Here is a 22205-nt window from a genome sequence, read left to right as displayed (position 1 = left end):
GCAGCAGATCCATCATCCCCGCTTTATAGCTCCTGCTTCGCACACTACAAGCATGCAGCAGATCCATCATCCCCGCTTTATAGCTCCTGCTTCGCACACTACAAGCGTGCAGCAGATCAATCATCCCCGCTTTATAGCTCCTGCTTCGCACACTACAAGCATGCAGCAGATCCATCATCCCCGCTTTATATCTCCAGCTCCCCGCACTACAAGCGTGCAGCAGATCCATCATCCCCGCTTTATAGCTCCAGCTTCGCACACTACAAGCATGCAGCAGATCCATCATCCCCTCTTTATAGCTCCTGCTTCGCACACTACAAGGATGCAGCAGATCCATCATCCCCACTTTATAGCTCCAGCTTCGCACACTACAAGCGTGCAGCAGATCCATCATCCCCGCTTTATAGCTCCAGCTTCGCACACTACAAGCGTGCAGCAGATCCATCATCCCCGCTTTATAGCTCTAGCTTCGCACACTACAAGCGTGCAGCAGATCCATCATCCCCGCTTTATAGCTCCAGCTTCGCACACTACAAGCGTGCAGCAGATCCATCATCCCCACTTTATAGCTCCAGCTTCGCACACTACAAGCGTGCAGCAGATCCATCATCCCCGCTTTATAGCTCCAGCTTCGCACACTACAAGCGTGCAGCAGATCCATCATCCCCGCTTTATAGCTCCAGCTTCGCACACTACAAGCGTGCAGCAGATCCATCATCCCCGCTTTATAGCTCCAGCATCGCACACTACAAGCGTGCAGCAGATCCATCATCCCCGCTTTATAGCTCCAGCTTCGCACACTACAAGCGTGCAGCAGATCCATCATCCCCGCTTTATAGCTCCAGATTCGCACACTACAAGCATGCAGCAGATCCGTCATCCTCGCTTTAAAGCCCCACCTCTGCGCACCACAAGGATGCAGCAGATCCATCATCCCCACTTTCTATCTCACTGCACCTTAATTTATCACCTGATTTACGTGTAATTTTAGATACATGTATGTTCATAATCACTGTACACCGGCGGCCCTTACATGGTCAGATTCTGCGGCTCAGTCCAGTCTGATTGTGAAGGGCACAAAGGTTATGTTGAATACTAATGGATGTAGCAGAGCCGAGTTTGTAACATGTTACAGTGCTACCTGCAGATTTAGGCAGAACTGGACAATTTGTATATGGAGGCAAACAAACTCTTCTCTGACAGGGGAAAGAATGATCTGACATGTATTGCAGTGCCCAATTTTTCCCCTGGGACGTTAAGGACTTTGTCCCCTAAGGTGTACTATTTTTGTTTTTAATTAAAAGGGTTGTCCAGGCTTGGGGTTCAAGTCTGCAGTCATTCTATGTGATTAAAGGCTTGTGAATCCTCACACTGAACACTGTCAAGATTTTCCGCTGCCGGTGATTTGCACACTTCCGGCCACATCCCGACTAGACGTGTCCGGCCTCTCTCAATTCACTTGTATTGAGCAAGGGAGCGCATGTCTAGTCGACACGTGACCACATGCATGCGAATCTCATACTTGCACTCGTGTTCCCGCCACTGGAGAATCCTCACCGCGCACGCACTCCATACTGTGAGGATTCACAAGTCCGCAGTCACATAGTGTGCCCCAAGTCTGGACAACCCCTTTAAATCAATTAATTTTGGACAAAAACTAATTTGTAATTGGATTACATTACACAGTTTGCACCCTTCCTTCTTTGTTTTTTTTTGCCCCCTTCTCATTGCTGTCTGATAAGCCATCAGTGAGCTCCTTCTGATGGAGAGTTTATAACTCTTCTGTCTTTTTATCAACTTCTTCCCTGCTGATTTATGACCACTGAGCACCTCGGAGTTGTGCTAATAAACTTTGATGCGGTCATAAAACAGCTGAGAGGAGCACGATAAAAGAGTTACAGACTCTCCATCAAATCTAGCTCCCTGACAGATTCTCAGTTAACTCATTTGGCAGCCAGCAATGTGCTCATTTATCGGCTGTTTGAATCATTTATTCGGGCCCTAAAATCCTCATTGTCCCGCAGCTCATCTTCCCTTATACACAGGTTATGTGCAGCCGACAGTATGGAAACTGAATTAGCATCCAGTCCTCATCCAGTCCCCATACAGTCATTATTAGCATCCAGTCCTCATAAGTCCCCATACAGTTATTATTAGCATCCAGTCCTCATAAGACCCCATACAGTCATTATTAGCATCCAGTCCCCATACAGTCATTATTAGCATCCAGTCCCCATACAGTCATTATTAGCATCCAGTCCCCATACAGTCATTATTAGCATCCAGTCCCCATACAGTCAATATTAGCATCCAGTCCCCATACAGTCATTATTAGCATCCAGTCCCCATACAGTCATTATTAGCATTCAGTCCCCATACAGTCATTATTAGCATCCAGTCCCCATACAGTCATTATTAGCATCCAGTCCCCATACAGTCATTATTAGCATCCAGTCCTCATACAGTCATTATTAGCATCCAGTCCCCATACAGTCATTATTAGCATCCAGTCCCCATACAGTCATTATTAGCATCCAGTCCCCATACAGTCATTATTAGCATTCAGTCCCCATACAGTCATTATTAGCATCCAGTCCCCATACAGTCATTATTAGCATCCAGTCCCCATACAGTCATTATTAGCATCCAGTCCCCATACAGTCATTATTAGCATCCAGTCCCCATACAGTCATTATTAGCATCCAGTCCCCATACAGTCATTATTAGCATCCAGTCCCCATACAGTCATTATTAGCATCCAGTCCCCATACAGTCATTATTAGCATCCAGTCCCCATACAGTCATTATTAGCATCCAGTCCCCATACAGTCATTATTAGCATCCAGTCCTCATACAGTCATTATTAGCATCCAGTCCTCATACAGTTATTAGCATCCAATCCCCATACAGTTATTAGCATCCAGTCCTCATACAGTCATTATTAGCATCCAGTCCCCATACAGTCATTATTAGCATCCAGTCCCCATACAGTCATTATTAGCATCCAGTCCCCATACAGTCATTATTAGCATCCAGTCCTCATACAGCCATTATTAGCATCCAGTCCTCATACAGTTATTAGCATCCAGTCCCCATACAGTTATTAGCATCCAGTCCTCATACAGTTATTAGCATCCAGTCCCCATACAGTCATTATTAGCATCAGTCCCCATATAGTCATTTTTAGCATCCAGTCCCCATACAGTTATTAGCATCCAGTCCCCATACAGTCATTATTAGCATCCAGTCCCCATACAGTTATTAGCATCCAGTCCTCATACAGTTATTAGCATCCAGTCCCCATACAGTCATTATTAGCATCAGTCCCCATATAGTCATTTTTAGCATCCAGTCCCCATACAGTTATTAGCATCCAGTCCCCATACAGTCATTATTAGCATCCAGTCCCCATACAGTCATTATTAGCATCCAGTCCCCATACAGTTATTAGCATCCAGTCCCCATACAGTCATTATTAGCTTCCAGTCCCCATACAGTCATTATTAGCATCCAGTCCCCATACAGTTATTAGCATCCAGTCCCCATACAGTCATTATTAGCATTCAGTCCCCATACAGTCATTATTAGCATCCAGTCCCCATACAGTCATTATTAGCATCCAGTCCCCATACAGTCATTATTAGCATCCAGTCCCCATACAGTCATTATTAGCATCCAGTCCCCATACAGTCATTATTAGCATCCAGTCCCCATACAGTTATTATTAGCATCAGTCCCCATACAGTCATTATTAGCATTCAGTCCCCATACAGTCATTATTAGCATCCAGTCCCCATACAGTCATTATTAGCATCCAGTCCTCATACAGCCATTATTAGCATCCAGTCCCCATACAGTCATTATTAGCATCCAGTCCCCATACAGTCATTATTAGCATCCAGTCCTCATACAGCCATTATTAGCATCCAGTCCTCATACAGTCATTATTAGCATTCAGTCCCCATACAGTCATTATTAGTATCCAGTCCCCATACAGTCATTATTAGCATCCAGTCCCCATATAGTCATTATTAGCATCCAGTCCTCATACAGTTATTAGCATCCAGTCCTCATACAGCCATTATTAGCATCCAGTCCTCATACAGTCATTATTAGCATCCAGTCCCCATATAGTCATTATTAGCATCCAGTCCTCATACAGTTATTAGCATCCAGTCCTCATACAGCCATTATTAGCATCCAGTCCTCATACAGTTATTATTAGCATCAGTCCCCATACAGTCATTATTAGCATCCAGTCCTCATACAGTCATTATTAGCATCCAGTCCCCATACAGTCATTATTAGTATCCAGTCCCCATACAGTTATTATTAGCATCAGTCCCCATACAGTCATTATTAGCATCCAGTCCCCATACAGTCATTATTAGCATCCAGTCCCCATATAGTCATTATTAGCATCCAGTCCTCATACAGTTATTAGCATCCAGTCCTCATACAGCCATTATTAGCATCCAGTCCTCATACAGTCATTATTAGCATCCAGTCCCCATATAGTCATTATTAGCATCCAGTCCCCATACAGTCATTATTAGCATCCAGTCCCCATACAGTTATTATTAGCATCAGTCCCCATACAGTCATTATTAGCATCCAGTCCTCATACAGTTATTATTAGCATCCAGTCCCCATACAGTCATTATTAGCATCCAGTCCTCATACAGCCATTAGCATCCAGTCCTCATACAGTCATTATTAGCATCCAGTCCCCATATAGTCATTATTAGCATCCAGTCCTCATACAGTTATTAGCATCCAGTCCTCATACAGCCATTATTAGCATCCAGTCCCCATATAGTCATTATTAGCATCCAGTCCTCATACAGTCATTATTAGCATCCAGTCCCCATACAGTCATTATTAGCATCCAGTCCCCATACAGTCATTATTAGCATCCAGTCCTCATACAGTCATTATTAGCATCCAGTCCTCATACAGTCATTATTAGCATCCAGTCCTCATACAGTTATTAGCATCCAGTCCTCATACAGTTATTAGCATCCAGTCCCCATACAGTCATTATTAGCATCCAGTCCTCATACAGTCATTATTAGCATCCAGTCCTCATACAGTCATTATTAGCATCCAGTCCCCATACAGTCATTATTAGCATCCAGTCCCCATACAGTCATTATTAGCATCCAGTCCCCATACAGTCATTATTAGCATCCAGTCCTCATACAGTCATTATTAGCATCCAATCCCCATACAGTCATTATTAGCATCCAGTCCTCATACAGTCATTATTAGCATCCAGTCCTCATACAGTCATTATTAGCATTCAGTCCCCATACAGTCATTATTAGCATCCAGTCCTCATACAGTTATTATTAGCATCCAGTCCTCATACAGTTATTAGCATCCAGTCCCCATACAGTCATTATTAGCATCCAGTCCCCATACAGTCATTATTAGCATCCAGTCCTCATACAGTCATTATTAGCATCCAGTCCTCATACAGTCATTATTAGCATCCAGTCCTCATACAGTCATTAGCATCCAGTCCTCATACAGTCATTATTAGCATCCAGTCCCCATACAGTCATTATTAGCATCCAGTCCCCATACAGTCATTATTAGCATCCAGTCCTCATACAGTCATTATTAGCATCCAGTCCCCATACAGTTATTATTAGCATCAGTCCCCATACAGTCATTATTAGCATCCAGTCCCCATATAGTCATTATTAGCATCCAGTCCTCATACAGTCATTATTAGCATCCAGTCCCCATACAGTCATTATTAGCATCCAGTCCTCATACAGTCATTATTAGCATCCAGTCCCCATATAGTCATTATTAGCATCCAGTCCTCATACAGTCATTATTAGCATCCAGTCCCCATACAGTCATTATTAGCATCCAGTCCTCATGCAGTCATTATTAGCATCCAGTCCTCATACAGTCATTATTAGCATCCAGTCCCCATACAGTCATTATTAGCATCCAGTCCTCATACAGTCATTATTAGCATCCAATCCCCATACAGTCATTATTAGCATCCAGTCCTCATACAGTCATTATTAGCATCCAGTCCTCATACAGTCATTATTAGCATTCAGTCCCCATACAGTCATTATTAGCATCCAGTCCTCATACAGTTATTATTAGCATCCAGTCCTCATACAGTTATTAGCATCCAGTCCCCATACAGTCATTATTAGCATCCAGTCCCCATACAGTCATTATTAGCATCTAGTCCTCATACAGTCATTATTAGCATCCAGTCCTCATACAGTCATTATTAGCATCCAGTCCTCATACAGTCATTATTAGCATCCAATCCCCATACAGTCATTATTAGCATCCAGTCCTCATACAGTCATTATTAGCATCCAGTCCTCATACAGTCATTATTAGCATTCAGTCCCCATACAGTCATTATTAGCATTCAGTCCCCATACAGTCATTATTAGCATCCAGTCCTCATACAGTCATTATTAGCATCCAGTCCTCATACAGTCATTAGCATCCAGTCCCCATACAGTCATTATTAGCATCCAGTCCCCATACAGTCATTATTGGCATCCACTCCTCATACAGTCATTATTAGCATCCAGTCCTCATACAGTTATTAGCATCCAGTCCTCATACAGTTATTATTAGCATCCAGTCCTCATACAGTCATTATTAGCATCCAGTCCTCATACAGTCATTAGCATCCAGTCCCCATACAGTCATTATTAGCATCCAGTCCCCATACAGTCATTATTAGCATCCAGTCCCCATACAGTCATTATTAGCATCCACTCCTCATACAGTCATTATTAGCATCCAGTCCTCATACAGTCATTATTAGCATACAGTCATTATTAGCATCCAGTCCCCATACAGTCATTATTAGCATCCAGTCCCCATACAGTCATTATTAGCATCCAGTCCTCATACAGTCATTATTAGCATCCAGTCCTCATACAGTCATTATTAGCATCCAGTCCCCATACAGTCATTATTAGCATCCAGTCCCCATACAGTCATTATTAGCATCCAGTCCTCATACAGTCATTATTAGCATCCAGTCCCCATACAGTCATTATTAGCATCCAGTCCTTATACAGTCATTATTAGCATCCAGTCCCCATACAGTCATTATTAGCATCCAGTCCCCATACAGTCATTATTAGCATCCAGTCCTCATACAGTCATTATTAGCATCCAGTCCCCATACAGTCATTATTAGCATCCAGTCCCCATACAGTCATTATTAGCATCCAGTCCCCATACAGTCATTATTAGCATCCAGTTCTCATACAGTCATTATTAGCATCCAGTCCCCATACAGTCATTATTAGCATCCAGTCCCCATACAGTCATTATTAGCATCCAGTCCCCATACAGTCATTATTAGCATCCAGTCCCCATACAGTCATTATTAGCATCCAGTCCTCATACAGTCATTATTAGCATCCAGTCCTCATACAGTTATTAGCATCCAGTCCCCATACAGCCATTATTAGCATCCAGTCCTCATACAGTCATTATTAGCATTCAGTCCCCATACAGTCATTATTAGCATCCAGTCCCCATACAGTCATTATTAGCATCCAGTCCTCATACAGTCATTATTAGCATCCAGTCCTCATACAGTTATTAGCATCCAGTCCCCATACAGCCATTATTAGCATCCAGTCCTCATACAGTCATTATTAGCATTCAGTCCCCATACAGTCATTATTAGCATCCAGTCCTCATACAGTCATTATTAGCATCCAGTCCTCATACAGTTATTAGCATCCAGTCCCCATACAGCCATTATTAGCATCCAGTCCTCATACAGTCATTATTAGCATCCAGTCCTCATACATTCAGCTCTGCTACATCTATATAAGCTGCTTGTCTGGCTTTTCGGCAGCCGCCGCCTGTTACACGGGCAGGATTGATAATTAATCTGAGCTTTTTCAGTATTTTCTCTCATTCTCCTGCAGTGCTGATGTCAGCGCTTCTCCTTCATACACTAAGGCCTTGGAAAACAAGCCACGTGTGTGAACGAGACCCAATAAGGGCTTCATTCTTATATTCATGAAATATTTGATAGTAGTTATTTATTGTGTCCTAACCAACCAATGGAAATGTATTTTCTACCTCCTCGCCCCCCATATTCTGTACATAGTGGGGGTTGTACTATCCGCATGAAATCTTGTGTTTTACATGTAAATATTCAGTATATACCTTTTAATAAATCCTCACCTAAGACTCTGTTACAAGGCTAAATATAAAGGGGCACTGCGGGCAGAGCTGGGGCCGTGCTATATCTAGTGCCAGGCTGAGGATAAAGGGGCACTCCAGGCAGAGCTGGGGCCGTGCTATATCTAGTGTGAGGCTGGGGATAAAGGGCCACTCCGGGGCAGAGCTGGTACTGTACTATACCTAGTGCGAGGCAGGGGATAAAGGGCCACTCCGGGGCAGAGCTGGTACTGTACTATACCTAGTGCCAGGCGGGGGATAAAGGGACACTCCGGGTAGAGCTGGTACTGTACTATACCTAGTGTGAGGCGGGGGATAAAGCGGCACTCCGGGCAGAGCTGGGTCCGTGCTATATCTAGTGCGAGGCTGGGGATAAAGGGGCACTCCAGGCAGAGCTGGTACTGTACTATACCTAGTGCGAGGCCTGGGATAAAGGGGCACTCCGGGCAGAGCTTGTGCCATGCTATATCTAGTGCCAGGCGGGGGATAAAGGGACACTCCGGGCAGAGCTGGTACTGTACTATACCTAGTGTGAGGCGGGGGATAAAGGGGCACTCTGGGCAGAGCTGGTACTGTACAATACCTAGTGTGAGGCTGGGGATAAAGGGCCACTCCGGGGCCGAGCTGGTACTGTGCAATACCTTGTGTGAGGCTGGGGATAAAGGGCCACTCCGGGGCAGAGCTGGTACTGTACTATACCTAGTGCCAGGCGGGGGATAAAGGGAAACTCCGGGCAGAGCTGGTACTGTACTATACCTAGTGCGAGGCAGGGGATAAAGGGGCACTCCGGGCAGAGCTTGTGCCATGCTATATCTAGTGCCAGGCGGGGGATAAAGGGACACTCCGGGCAGAGCTGGTACTGTACTATACCTAGTGTGAGGCGGGGGATAAAGGGGCACTCTGGGCAGAGCTGGTACTGTACAATACCTAGTGTGAGGCTGGGGATAAAGGGCCACTCCGGGGCCGAGCTGGTACTGTGCAATACCTTGTGTGAGGCTGGGGATAAAGGGCCACTCCGGGGCAGAGCTGGTACTGTACTATACCTAGTGCCAGGCGGGGGATAAAGCGGCACTCTGGGCAGTGCTGGTACTGTACAATACCTAGTGTGAGGCTGGGGATAAAGGGCCACTCCGGGGCAGAGCTGGTACTGTACTATACCTAGTGCCAGGCGGGGGATAAAGGGAAACTCCGGGCAGAGCTGGTACTGTACTATACCTAGTGTGAGGCGGGGGATAAAGCGGCACTCCGGGCAGAGCTGGGTCCGTGCTATATCTAGTGCGAGGCTGGGGATAAAGGGGCACTCCAGGCAGAGCTGGGGCCGTGCTATATCTAGTGTGAGGCTGGGGATAAAGGGCCACTCCGGGGCAGAGCTGGTACTGTACTATACCTAATGCGAGGCAGAGGATAAAGGGGCACTCCGGGCAGAGCTGGTGCCGTGCTATATCTAGTGCCAGGCGGGGGATAAAGGGACACTCCGGGCAGAGCTGGTACTGTACTATACCTAGTGTGAGGCTGGGGATAAAGGGCCACTCCGGGGCAGAGCTGGTACTGTACTATACCTAGTGCCAGGCGGGGGATAAAGGGGCACTCCGGGCAGAGCTGGTACTGTACTCTACCTAGTGTGAGGCTGGGGATAAAGGGCCACTCCGGGCAGAGCTGTTACTGTACTATACCTAGTGCCAGGCGGGGGATAAAGCGGCACTCTGGGCAGAGCTGGTACTGTACAATACCTAGTGTGAGGCTGGGGATAAAGGGCCACTCCAGGGCAGAGCTGGTACTGTACTATACCTAGTGCCAGGCGGGGGATAAAGGGACACTCCGGGCAGAGCTGGTACTTTACTATACCTAGTGTGAGGCGGGGGATAAAGGGGCATTCCGGGCAGAGCTGGTACTGTACTATACCTAGTGCCAGGCGGGGGATAAAGGGGCACTCCGGGCAGAGCTGGTGCCGTGCTATATCTAATGCCAGGCGGGGGATAAAGGGGCACTCCAGGCAGAGCTGGTACTTTACTATACATAGTGTGAGGCTGGGGATAAAGGAGCCACGCACTGCTGCCGCCTGTTCTAAATTTTCCTAGAGGATTGGATATGTAAAAAAAATTTAGATTTTATTAATGCTCAGCTACTGGCAGTCACTCGGCTCCTGCGCAGGCTACTCCGTGGTGTGCACTAGAAAGGAAGTGGAAACGTCACTGAAGAACCAGCTACCGAACTGCTGCGACCTGTGATTGGCTGCAGCGGTCAGGTGCGCTCAGTAGCTTTTTGTGGGATGTTTTTATGATGATGCTTTACTCAGTCACCTAACCGCTGCAGCTAATCATAGATTGCAGCTGTCCGGCAGCTTATTGGCGAGTGACACCTCCTTTTCCTGTGCTGGCGTAGATCTTGGAGCAGCCAGAAGGTGAGCATTAATGAGTTTCGTTTTTTTTTGTTTTTTTTTTATAAGGAAGCTGAGCAGGCTTTTATTTTGCCCGCTGCCCAGCTAGGCGGCCTTGCGGTAGCAGATGCCTCGGGTCCAGGCGGGTATTCCTGCGGCAGATGCTCCAGACCCAGGCGGGCGGCCCTGCGGCAGATGCTCCAGACCCAGGCGGGCGGCCCTGCAACGGATATGCTCCAGGCCCAGGCGGGCGGCCCTGCGGCAGCGGATGCTCCAGGCCCAGGCGGGCGGCCCTGCGGCAGCGGATGCTCCAGGCGGGCGGCTCTCGGCCTGGCCAGGCGGCTGGAAGTGCTTCTGTTCAGAGGAAATACAGTAGCTCTGTTGCCCCTTCATTCTTGGGATCAATGGGGGTCTGAGAAGTCAGACTCCCTCCAGCCATACTAGTGATATGCACCCACTGCACAAGATAGAAATACGATTTAAATTTTTTACTGTAATACATCTGAGACAAAAAAAAACTGTTGCAAAAGTATACACACCCTCTGTAAAAGCCACCAAGTGTGATTATAGTCGGGTGATTACTTTATGTAGTAGTGATGTTAGGGCTCCGCTCCCTAAACACTGTGTACCCGTATGACGCCGCTCATTCCCTGCGGCACCGAGATAACGGCAGATGACGGTGACGTCTGGACAGCTGCTTCCTCTGATGGCTGACCCTGAATGTCAGGGCTTAAAGGGATGGTACATAGTAGTGTAATCCAGAAAGTCTTATAATCTGGCAAGTTGAGAGTTTATATACTTTTTTTTCTATCTAATCAATATCTGATATAATCTGCCATCTCTGATGACCGTTTTCATACATTTCCAGGAGGATCAACAGAGGAACAATACTGCAAAGTTTTAAGATGATCCTGAATTGCATTTAAAGTGGAATGAAAGTACTTACCCAAAGAGAAATATGGGGAGACGACAGGCCGTCTCCGACATGTAACTTGCACCCACATAGTCTTCTTCTGCCTCTGCAGAGCGTCTCCTCCTTGTACCTCTGCACAGCGTCTTTCTTTCTTACCCTCTGCAGATCTGGCAGGAGAGGACGGGACATTGACATATAGGCTACATTAAGAAAATCTGTCCCTAAGAAGCTCAAAGTGGTTGTCTCTTTAAAGGGATTCTTATTGTTAAGGGATCTAGAATGATCCCTTGACAATAAGATGACGGATGGTCAGACGTCCCCCTGCCGGACCCCCGTCTGTTTATGGACATAGCAGATCCTCCAAAAAAGATGCTCTCTGCTCTGCTCTGTAGATCAGGATCCTGAATATAGGACCACCCCCCCTTTTATATGAAAATGGGATTTTGATTGCATAGCCCCTTTAAGGACCAGACCCTCTGCCCTTTAAGGACCAGTTCGCTCTCCTAACATGACTTTTTTCAGTAAACACTTACATTCCCCATAACAAATAAAATAATAATTCTGATGTTCCTCTGTTATTCCTCCTGGAAATATAATTTGACAAATGGCCATTCCTATTGTGACACTGCGCAGACATACTCCATTCACTAAGGGAAATGTTAACACCCAGTTGTCAATTTATTCATACATTTCCAGGAGGAGTAACAGAGGGACAATGCTGAAAAATTGTTGTTTCCTTGGGATTGCAAGCATTTCCTAAAAAGATAGGTTAATCTCACAATGATCAACCATCATGGAGGGAGGGGGCTCCGCTTAGACTAAAAAAAAAAGGACGGCTCTGCGGTGACTAATGACACCGACCTCTTTTATTAAAATGGTTATAGTAGTGGAGGCTGTTATCTGCTGCACGGCCCGGCTGCCGGATAATGGAGCAGCAGATCTAATCGGCAGCACGGATCTGCGGCACAGAGCGCTCCGTCCTCTCCTCCGCTCTGCACCCTGAATCCTGGGCAGGAAATTATCTTTCGCTCGCCAAGACGGGCACAATTAATATTATTTCTTATTTTCTTTGACCTCTTATCAGATCCAGGTCATCGATCTAATCAGCGGCACAAGCCGGCAGTCTGCTCCTCCAGTTTCTTCCCTACTGCTTCTATGGCTCCAGCCTATTCCATGGCGCTGTACAAAGGCTGCAGTCCCCAACAGAGCTCACAATCTAATGTCCTACGCCGGCCCCTCACTGTTCTTGCCATATATACATATGTTTCCCATACTAATAATGCTAGAGCGTCCCTTCGAAGATATCTAGATTGTCATGTTCCTCTGTTACTCCTCCTGGAAATAAATGGAACAATTGGTCATTGGGTGTCACAGGTCTCTTTGTCCGTACGGTGACACTCGATGTCTGACTTTGCAGGATGGGCATCGTTAAAATGAATAGTAATTGGCAATCCAACAAAAAAAAATCGGGTAACCTTTCAGTCCCACTGTATGGACCTTCATCAGACACCGTATGACATAGCGACAAGAAACCTATAATTAATAGACATACAGAAAAAAAAATGTGTGACTCAGGTAACACTTCCTGGGAATAACACATCTGGTTGAAAAAAGGAGGGGGTATATATACGTTATGGTGTAGTATGTCTGAAAAGTCTGATGCAAAAAAAATTTGGGGTATAAGCCAGGTACTAAAGGTTGGTCGCCGGTAAACGGAGTGCCGCCATTGATGGAATGGCGCCATTCCGGGAAGTAAGTGGTCCGAGTTTTGATAAGTGACCATGGGCTTGTTATAATATGGATCTGCCGGTCTGGACGAGACTGTGCTGAGACCAGCACGGCATGTGGGAAGAGATAAGGGACAGTTGTCACGCCGGTCACCGACCCCGACTGTCACAGCTGCTGGGGGCCACATAGTAGACCCCCGCTGTGCAGCTCAGACACGTCATTATTTATGCATCTGCGGTCAACAGATGATCCAGTCAGACCCCGGGGGGGGGGGGGAGGTTTGCGTTTATATCATGTATATTGGAAGATTTTATCCCCCAAATCAACGCTCTTACCCTGGAGGCTTCCGCACAGCAGAAACGAGGTTGTGGGCGAACAAAGCCATTTCTACTTTAGGATGGAATTTAACAACGAGACCGGATAAGACCCCCTCCCCCAATAATGTATAGTAATGTAGCGAGTGATGTGTGGACCCCTCTAGGCTGTGTCCGCACATCACAGTAGTTGCTTCCCCTCCATAGTCCTATAAAACCAGCAGCAGACTGCAAGGCGATGTGACAGCCCCTAGGTGGCAGGCCGGGCGCCCATCTCATGCCACCTCACCCCAATCCTTGCCGCTGAGTGGTAGCACCACTTAAAACACCCGTTATTCCCAATAGGGCGAGTTATCACTCATCCAAAGAATAGGATATAACGTACTGATCGCTGGGGGTCCGACCGCTGGTCCACCAACTGATCCCAAGGACGATGGCTGAGCAGCTGCACAGCCGCTGCCCTACAGGAGCCAAACTCTATTGGGGAGCGATCTACCCCCACTATCAAGTGATCCTGGAGGTGACAGCGGCCATTGCAGTTTGAGCAGAGGGGCAACTGAAACCCCATGTTGGCCATGCTGGTACATATTAAAGGGGTTTTCCCGCGACCAAAAGTTGATTTTAATCTATAGATCTTGGAATAATAATAATTTCCACAATTCGATGTGTTTTAAATAAAATGTTCCTGTTCTGAGATAATCTTATAAATGTGTCCCTGCTGTGTACTGTGTAATTGCTGTGTCTGACTGTACAGGAACATGGTCTGATCATACCACAGCTCCTGGGCGGGGAAAAGAGTATACAAACAGGACAGCAGGGGATCACAGCTGAATCTTTCTTTGAAGTAAAACATTGTTTAAAAACACTTGTGAAATGCTTTATCTCACAAAAAGAATCAGCTGTGATCCCCTGCTGTCCTGTCTGTATACTCTTTTCCCCGCCCAGGAGATGTGGTATGATCAGACCATGTTCCTGTACAGTCAGACACAGCCATTACACAGTACACAGCAGGGGCACATTTATAAGATTAAATAAAATGTTCCTGTTCTGAGATAAACACATCCGATTGTGGAAGTTATTATTATTCCAAGATCTAGTGATTTAAAATAAAGAGTTTTTCCCATGAACAAAAGTGTAAGTGAAAAATATGACAACTGCCATGCTATTAATCGGTCTCCCTCTGACTAAACTCTCCTGAATGTGGCAGGCTCATACTTCTGTCCAGCCGTTAAACCGGCGCCTCCCCACTGTACCAGTCCCTAGAACGGCGCCTCCCCGCTGTACCAGTCCCTAGACCGGCACCTCCCCGCTGTACCAGTCCCTAGACCGGCATCTCCCCGCTGTACCAGTCCCTAGACCGGCACCTCCCCGCTGTACCAGTCCCCAGACCGGCACCTCCCCGCTGTACCAGTCCCTAGACCGGCACCTCCCCGCTGTACCAGTCCCTACACCGGCGCCTCCCCGCTATACAAGACACTATACAGGCGCCTCCCCGCTATACAAGGCACTATACCGGCGCCTCCCCGCTGTACCAGTCCCTACACCGGCGCCTCCCCGCTGTACCAGTCCCTACACCGGCGCCTCCCCGCTGTACCAGTCCCTACACCGACGCCTCCCCGCTGTACCAGTCCCTACACCGGTGCCTCCCTGCTATACAAGACACTATGCAGGCGCCTCCCCGCTATACAAGACGCTCTACCGGCTCCTCCCCGCTGTACCAGCCGCTATACCGGCGCCTCCCCGCTGTACCAGCCGCTATACCGGCGCCTCCCCGCTGTACCAGCCGCTATACCGGTGCCTCCCCGCTGTACCAGCCGCTATACCGGTGCCTCCCCGCTGTACCAGCCAGCCGCTATACCGGCGCCTCCCCGCTGTACCAGCCGCTATACTGGCGCCTCCCCGCTGTACCAGCTGCTATTCCAATGCCTCCCCGCTGTACCAGTCCCTAGACCGGCACCTCCCCGCTGTACCAGTCCCTAGACCGGCACCTCCCCGCTGTACTAGTCCCTACACCGGCGCCTCCCCGCTGTACCAGTCCCTACACCGGCGCCTCCCTGCTATACAAGACACTAAACAGGCGCCTCCCCGCTATACAAGACACTATACTGGAGCCTCCCCGCTGTACCAGTCCCTACACCGGCGCCTCCCCGCTGTACCAGCCGCTACACCGGTGCCTCCCCGCTGTACCAGTCCCTACACCGACGCCTCCCCACTGTACTAGTCCCTACACTGGCGCCTCCCTGCTATACAAGACACTATGCAGGCGCCTCCCCGCTATACAAGACGCTGTACTGGCGCCTCCCCGCTGTACCAGCCAGCCGCTATACCGGCGCCTCCCCGCTGTACCAGCCAACCGCTATACCTGCGCCTCCCCGCTGTACCAGCCGCTATACCGGCGCCTGCCCGCTGTACCAGCCAGCCGCTATACCGGCGCCTCCCCGCTGTACCAGCCGCTATACCGGCGCCTCCCCGCTGTACCAGCCAGCCGCTATACCTGCGCCTCCCCGCTGTACCAGCTGCTATTCCAACGCCTCCCCACTGTACCAGCACCTAGACCGGCGCCTCCCTGCTGTACCAGTCCCTACACCGGTGCCTCCCTGCTATACAAAACACTATACAGGACACTATACAACCGCTATATCGGCGCCTCCCCGCTGTACCAGCTGCTATTCCGACGCCTCCCCGCTGTACCAGCCATTGCATTGGTTACCAAACCGTGGCAGAAAACATCAAAAACTTATCAAACACACATCGGTCTCCCTCTGACTAAACTCTCCTGAATGTGGCAGTCAGGCTCATACTTCTGTTCAGCCGTTACACCGGCGCCTCCCCGCTGTACCAGTCCCTAGACAGGCGCCTCCCCGCTGTACCAGTCCCTAGACAGGCGCCTCCCCGCTGTACCAGTCCCTAGACAGGCGCCTCCCCGCTGTACCAGTCCCTAGACAGGCGCCTCCCCGCTGTACCAGTCCCTAGACAGGCGCCTCCCCGCTGTACCAGTCCCTAGACAGGCGCCTCCCCGCTGTACCAGCCAGCCGCTATACTGGCGCCTCCCCGCTGTACCGGCCGCTATACCGGCACCTCCACACTGTACCAACTGCTATTCCAACGCCTCCCCGCTGTACCAGTCCCTAGACCGGCGCCTCCCCGCTGTACCAGTCCCTAGACCGGCACCTCCCCGCTGTACCAGTCCCTAGATCGGCGCCTCCCCGCTGTACCAGTCCCTACACTGGCGCCTCCCTGCTATACAAGACACTATGCAGGCGCCTCCCTGCTATACAAGACGCTGTACCGGCGCCTCCCCGCTGTACCAGCCGCTATACCGGCGCCTCCCCGCTGTACCAGCCAGCCGCTATACCGACGCCTCCCCGCTGTACCAGCAGCTATACCGGCGCCTCCCCGCTGTACCAGCTGCTATTCCAACGCCTCCCCACTGTACCAGCCATTGCATTTGTTACCCAACTGTGGCAGAAAACATCAAAAACTTATCAAACACACATCAGTCTCCCTCGGACTAAACTCTCCTGAATGTGGCAGGCTCATACTTCTGTCCAGCCGTTACACCGGCGCCTCCCCGCTATACAAGACACTATACTGGAGCCTCCCCGCTGTACCAGTCCCTACACCGGCGCCTCCCCGCTGTACCAGTCCCTACACCGGCGCCTCCCCGCTGTACCAGCCCCTACACCGGCGCCTCCCCGCTGTACCAGTCCCTACACCGACGCCTCCCCACTGTACTAGTCCCTACACTGGCGCCTCCTTGCTATACAAGACACTATGCAGGCGCCTCCCCGCTATACAAGACGCTGTACTGGCGCCTCCCCGCTGTACCAGCCAGCCGCTATACCGGCGCCTCCCCGCTGTACCAGCCAGCTGCTATACCGGCGCCTCCCCGCTGTACCAGCCAGCCGCTATACCGGCGCCTCCCCGCTGTACCAGCTGCTATTCCAACGCCTCCCCACTGTACCAGCCCCTAGACCGGCGCCTCCCTGCTGTACCAGTCCCTACACCGGTGCCTCCCTGCTATACAAAACACTATACAGGACACTATACAACCGCTATATCGGCGCCTCCCCGCTGTACCAGCTGCTATTCCGACGCCTCCCCGCTGTACCAGCCATTGCATTGGTTACCAAACCGTGGCAGAAAACATCAAAAACTTATCAAACACACATCGGTCTCCCTCTGACTAAACTCTCCTGAATGTGGCAGTCAGGCTCATACTTCTGTTCAGCCGTTACACCGGCGCCTCCCCGCTGTACCAGTCCCTAGACAGGCGCCTCCCCGCTGTACCAGTCCCTAGACAGGCGCCTCCCCGCTGTACCAGTCCCTAGACAGGCGCCTCCCCGCTGTACCAGTCCCTAGACAGGCGCCTCCCTGCTGTACCAGCCATTGCATTGGTTACCCAACCGTGGCAGAAAACATCAAAAACTTATCAAACACACACCAGGCTCCGCCTCGTGCTGCGTCTCCTTCTCAGCTGTCACCACAGTAAGCACCGTAACAAATGCCGGCCGCATCCACCGGTAATGATGGGTTCAGCCGCCTACACCCTGATATATGGAGGCACTGCCCGGCTGATTGGCTGCAGTGGTGCCCATCACTTTGTTCTCTAGAAGATAAGCTGCCAAAACAAAAAACTCCCCCCAAAAAATGGAAAGGCCGAATCGTTGTTATTTAGTGACTTATAAAAATGGAATAAAGAGATGAGAAAGCCGTAAGGGCAAAGAATGGAAGAAAGAAAACCGCAGGTCAAACGGCAAGAAGCCGCAATACAGAGCACAGCGCCTGCAAGTCCCAGCTCACATCGTGCGGACAGATATCGCAGTGAAGTCGCAGAGCGGCAGTGCGGGGGTCGCAGTGTCAGACACCGGAGCGGATGGGCGGGGCGTGGGCGGGGACACACCGGGGAGGAGGGAGGAGCCTGGAGCACAACGACACTCCGGGAACAAAGAGCCGGATCTGGGGCGCAGAGAGCTCGGGAGTGGGGACCGGAGACGGGGGCGCCGGAGCCGCCGGAGCCGCTGACAGCTGCCCTGTGGTGACGATGGTCGGGGGAGAGCTGCGGGGCCGCGGCCTCCGGGGACACTGCGGGATATAAGCGGGGAGGAAGGATGGCCGGCAGGCGGCAGCCCGAGCTGTGAGCGGAGCCCGTACACCCGGCCGGTACAGCCGGCACTGAGGAGCGGCACCGGAGGAGCGGCAGACCGCGGCGCTGAGCTCCGACATGGCGGCTGCCATCAGCTACAGCCCGCCGTGGTGGGTGACCCTGCTGCACCGCCTGCCGCACCTCAGCCTCAAGTGGGAGTTCATCAGCGGAGACTTCAAGCCGGAGGACGGGGAGTATCAGCAGGTGAGCGGCCGCCATCTGTGCGGGGGAGGGGGCCACCATCATCCTCACCACCACCATCCTCCTCACCGTAACCACCACCATCCTCCTCCTCCTCACCGTAACCACCACCATCCTCCTCACCGTAACCACCACCACCATCCTCCTCACCGTAACCACCACCACCATCCTCCTCACCGTAACCACCACCACCATCCTCCTCACCGTAACCACCACCACCATCCTCCTCACCGTAACCACCACCACCATCCTCCTCACCGTAACCACCACCACCATCCTCCTCACCGTAACCACCACCATCCTCCTCCTCCTCACCGTAACCACCACCACCATCCTCCTCCTCCTCACCGTAACCACCACCATCCTCCTCCTCCTCACCGTAACCACCACCACCATCCTCCTCCTCACCGTAACCACCACCACCATCCTCCTCCTCCTCCTCACCGTAACCACCACCACCATCCTCCTCCTCCTCCTCACCGTAACCACCACCACCATCCTCCTCCTCACCGTAACCACCACCACCATCCTCCTCCTCCTCACCGTAACCACCACCACCACCATCCTCCTCCTCCTCCTCCTCACAGTAACCACCACCATCCTCCTCCTCCTCCTCACCGTAACCACCACCACCATCCTCCTCCTCCTCCTCACCGTAACCACCACCACCATCCTCCTCCTCACCGTAACCACCACCACCATCCTCCTCCTCCTCACCGTAACCACCATCCTCCTCCTCACCGTAACCACCACCACCATCCTCCTCCTCACTGTAACCACCACCACCATCCTCCTCCTCACCGTAACCACCACCACCATCCTCCTCCTCACCGTAACCACCACCACCACCATCCTCCTCCTCACCGTAACCACCACCACCATCCTCCTCCTCACCGTAACCACCACCACCATCCTCCTCCTCACCGTAACCACCACCACCATCCTCCTCCTCACCGTAACCACCACCACCATCCTCCTCCTCACCGTAACCACCACCACCATCCTCCTCCTCACCGTAACCACCACCACCATCCTCCTCCTCACCGTAACCACCACCACCATCCTCCTCCTCACCGTAACCACCACCACCACCATCCTCCTCCTCACCGTAACCACCACCACCATCCTCCTCCTCACCGTAACCACCACCACCATCCTCCTCCTCACCGTAACCACCACCACCATCCTCCTCCTCACCGTAACCACCACCACCATCCTCCTCCTCACCGTAACCACCACCACCATCCTCCTCCTCACCGTAACCACCACCACCATCCTCCTCCTCACCGTAACCACCACCACCATCCTCCTCCTCACCGTAACCACCACCACCATCCTCCTCCTCACCGTAACCACCACCACCATCCTCCTCCTCACCGTAACCACCACCACCATCCTCCTCCTCCTCCTCACCGTAACCACCACCACCATCCTCCTCCTCCTCCTCACCGTAACCACCACCCTCCTCCTCCTCCTCCTCACCGTAACCACCACCACCATCCTCCTCCTCACCGTAACCACCACCACCATCCTCCTCCTCCTCCTCACCGTAACCACCACCACCATCCTCCTCCTCCTCCTCACCGTAACCACCACCACCATCCTCCTCCTCCTCCTCACCGTAACCACCACCACCATCCTCCTCCTCCTCCTCACCGTAACCACCACCACCATCCTCCTCCTCCTCCTCACCGTAACCACCACCATCCTCCTCCTCCTTCTCACCGTAACCACCACCACCATCCTCCTCCTCCTCCTCACCGTAACCACCACCACCATCCTCCTCCTCCTCCTCACCGTAACCACCACCACCACCATCCTCCTCCTCCTCCTCACCGTAACCACGATCACCATCATCCTCCTCACCGTAACCACGATCACCATCATCCTCCTCACCGTAACCACGATCACCATCATCCTCCTCACCGTAACCACGATCACCATCATCCTCCTCACCGTAACCACCATCATCATCATCCTCCTCACCGTAACCACCACCATCATCATCCTCCTCACCGTAACCACCACCCCCACCATCATCGTCCTCACCATAGCCATCCTCCTCACCGTCACCACCATAACCATCTTTACCGTAACCGCCGCCATCCTCCTCACCGTAACCATCATCACTGACCCCAGGCTGTGCACACATCAGTCATACATGTATCACTCAGGCTTATATCCGGCTGTCAATCATGTCCATCATACACGCGCTGTGCGGTATCACTCCTGCATCATGCATGGTCATCATTCATACACTAACACATACTCTCTCCATACAAGTATCTGGATTAGACCTTGTCGCTATCATACATGCGCCGTGCATCATACACTGTATATTTATAGTATATGTGCTGTGCATCATACACTGTATATTTATAGTACATGTGCTGTGCATCATACACTCTGTGTATATCTATAGTACATGCGCCGTGCATCATACGCTCGGTGTATATCTATCGTACATGTGCTGTGCATCATAAGCTCGGTGTATATCTATCGTACATGTGCCGTGCATCATACGCTCGGTGTATATCTATCGTACATGTGCCGTGCATCATACGCTCTGTGTATATCTATCGTACATGTGCTGTGCATCATAAGCTCGGTGTATATCTATCGTACATGTGCCGTGCATCATACGCTCGGTGTATATCTATAGTACATGCGCCGTGCATCATACGCTCGGTGTATATCTATCGTACATGTGCTGTGCATCATAAGCTCGGTGTATATCTATCGTACATGTGCCGTGCATCATAAGCTCGGTGTATATCTATCGTACATGCGCCGTGCATCATACGCTCGGTGTATATCTATCGTACATGTGCCGTGCATCATACGCTCTGTGTATATCTATAGTGCATGCACCGTGCATCATACGCTCGGTGTATATCTATCGTACATGCGCCGTGCATCATACGCTCGGTGTATATCTATAGTACATGCGCCGTGCATCATACGCTCGGTGTATATCTATCGTACATGTGCTGTGCATCATACGCTCGGTGTATATCTATCGTACATGTGCCGTGCATCATACGCTCTGTGTATATCTATAGTGCATGCACCGTGCATCATACGCTCGGTGTATATCTATCGTACATGCGCCGTGCATCATACGCTCTGTGTATATCTATAGTGCATGTGCCGTGCATCATACGCTCTGTGTATATCTATAGTGCATGCGCCGTGCATCATACGCTCGGTGTATATCTATCGTACATGCGCCGTGCATCATACGCTCGGTGTATATCTATCGTACATGTGCCGTGCATCATACGCTCGGTGTATATCTATCGTACATGTGCCGTGCATCAT

General features: G+C 50.5%; 1 protein-coding gene across 4 annotated transcripts in view; it reads left to right on the top strand.

Annotated features, from left to right (window-relative positions):
- Positions 1-18425: 18425 nt before the first annotated feature.
- The window catches only part of TTYH3 (tweety family member 3), an 80089-nt gene continuing 76309 nt past the window's right edge, over positions 18426-22205 (top strand). For all 4 annotated transcript variants that reach the window (XM_073648147.1, XM_073648145.1, XM_073648144.1 and 1 more), the window contains exon 1: positions 18426-18887. In XM_073648147.1, coding sequence (XP_073504248.1) covers positions 18762-18887 — 126 coding nt within the window. In that variant the 5' untranslated portion in view covers positions 18426-18761. The remainder of the gene's footprint in view (positions 18888-22205) is intronic.

This window comes from Phyllobates terribilis, unplaced genomic scaffold, assembly GCF_046119375.1.
Source record: "Phyllobates terribilis strain yellow unplaced genomic scaffold, ASM4611937v1 Scaffold_9__5_contigs__length_417890890, whole genome shotgun sequence".
Classification (NCBI taxonomy): Eukaryota; Metazoa; Chordata; class Amphibia; order Anura; family Dendrobatidae; genus Phyllobates; species Phyllobates terribilis.
This window is presented reverse-complemented; position numbering and strand designations above follow the sequence as displayed.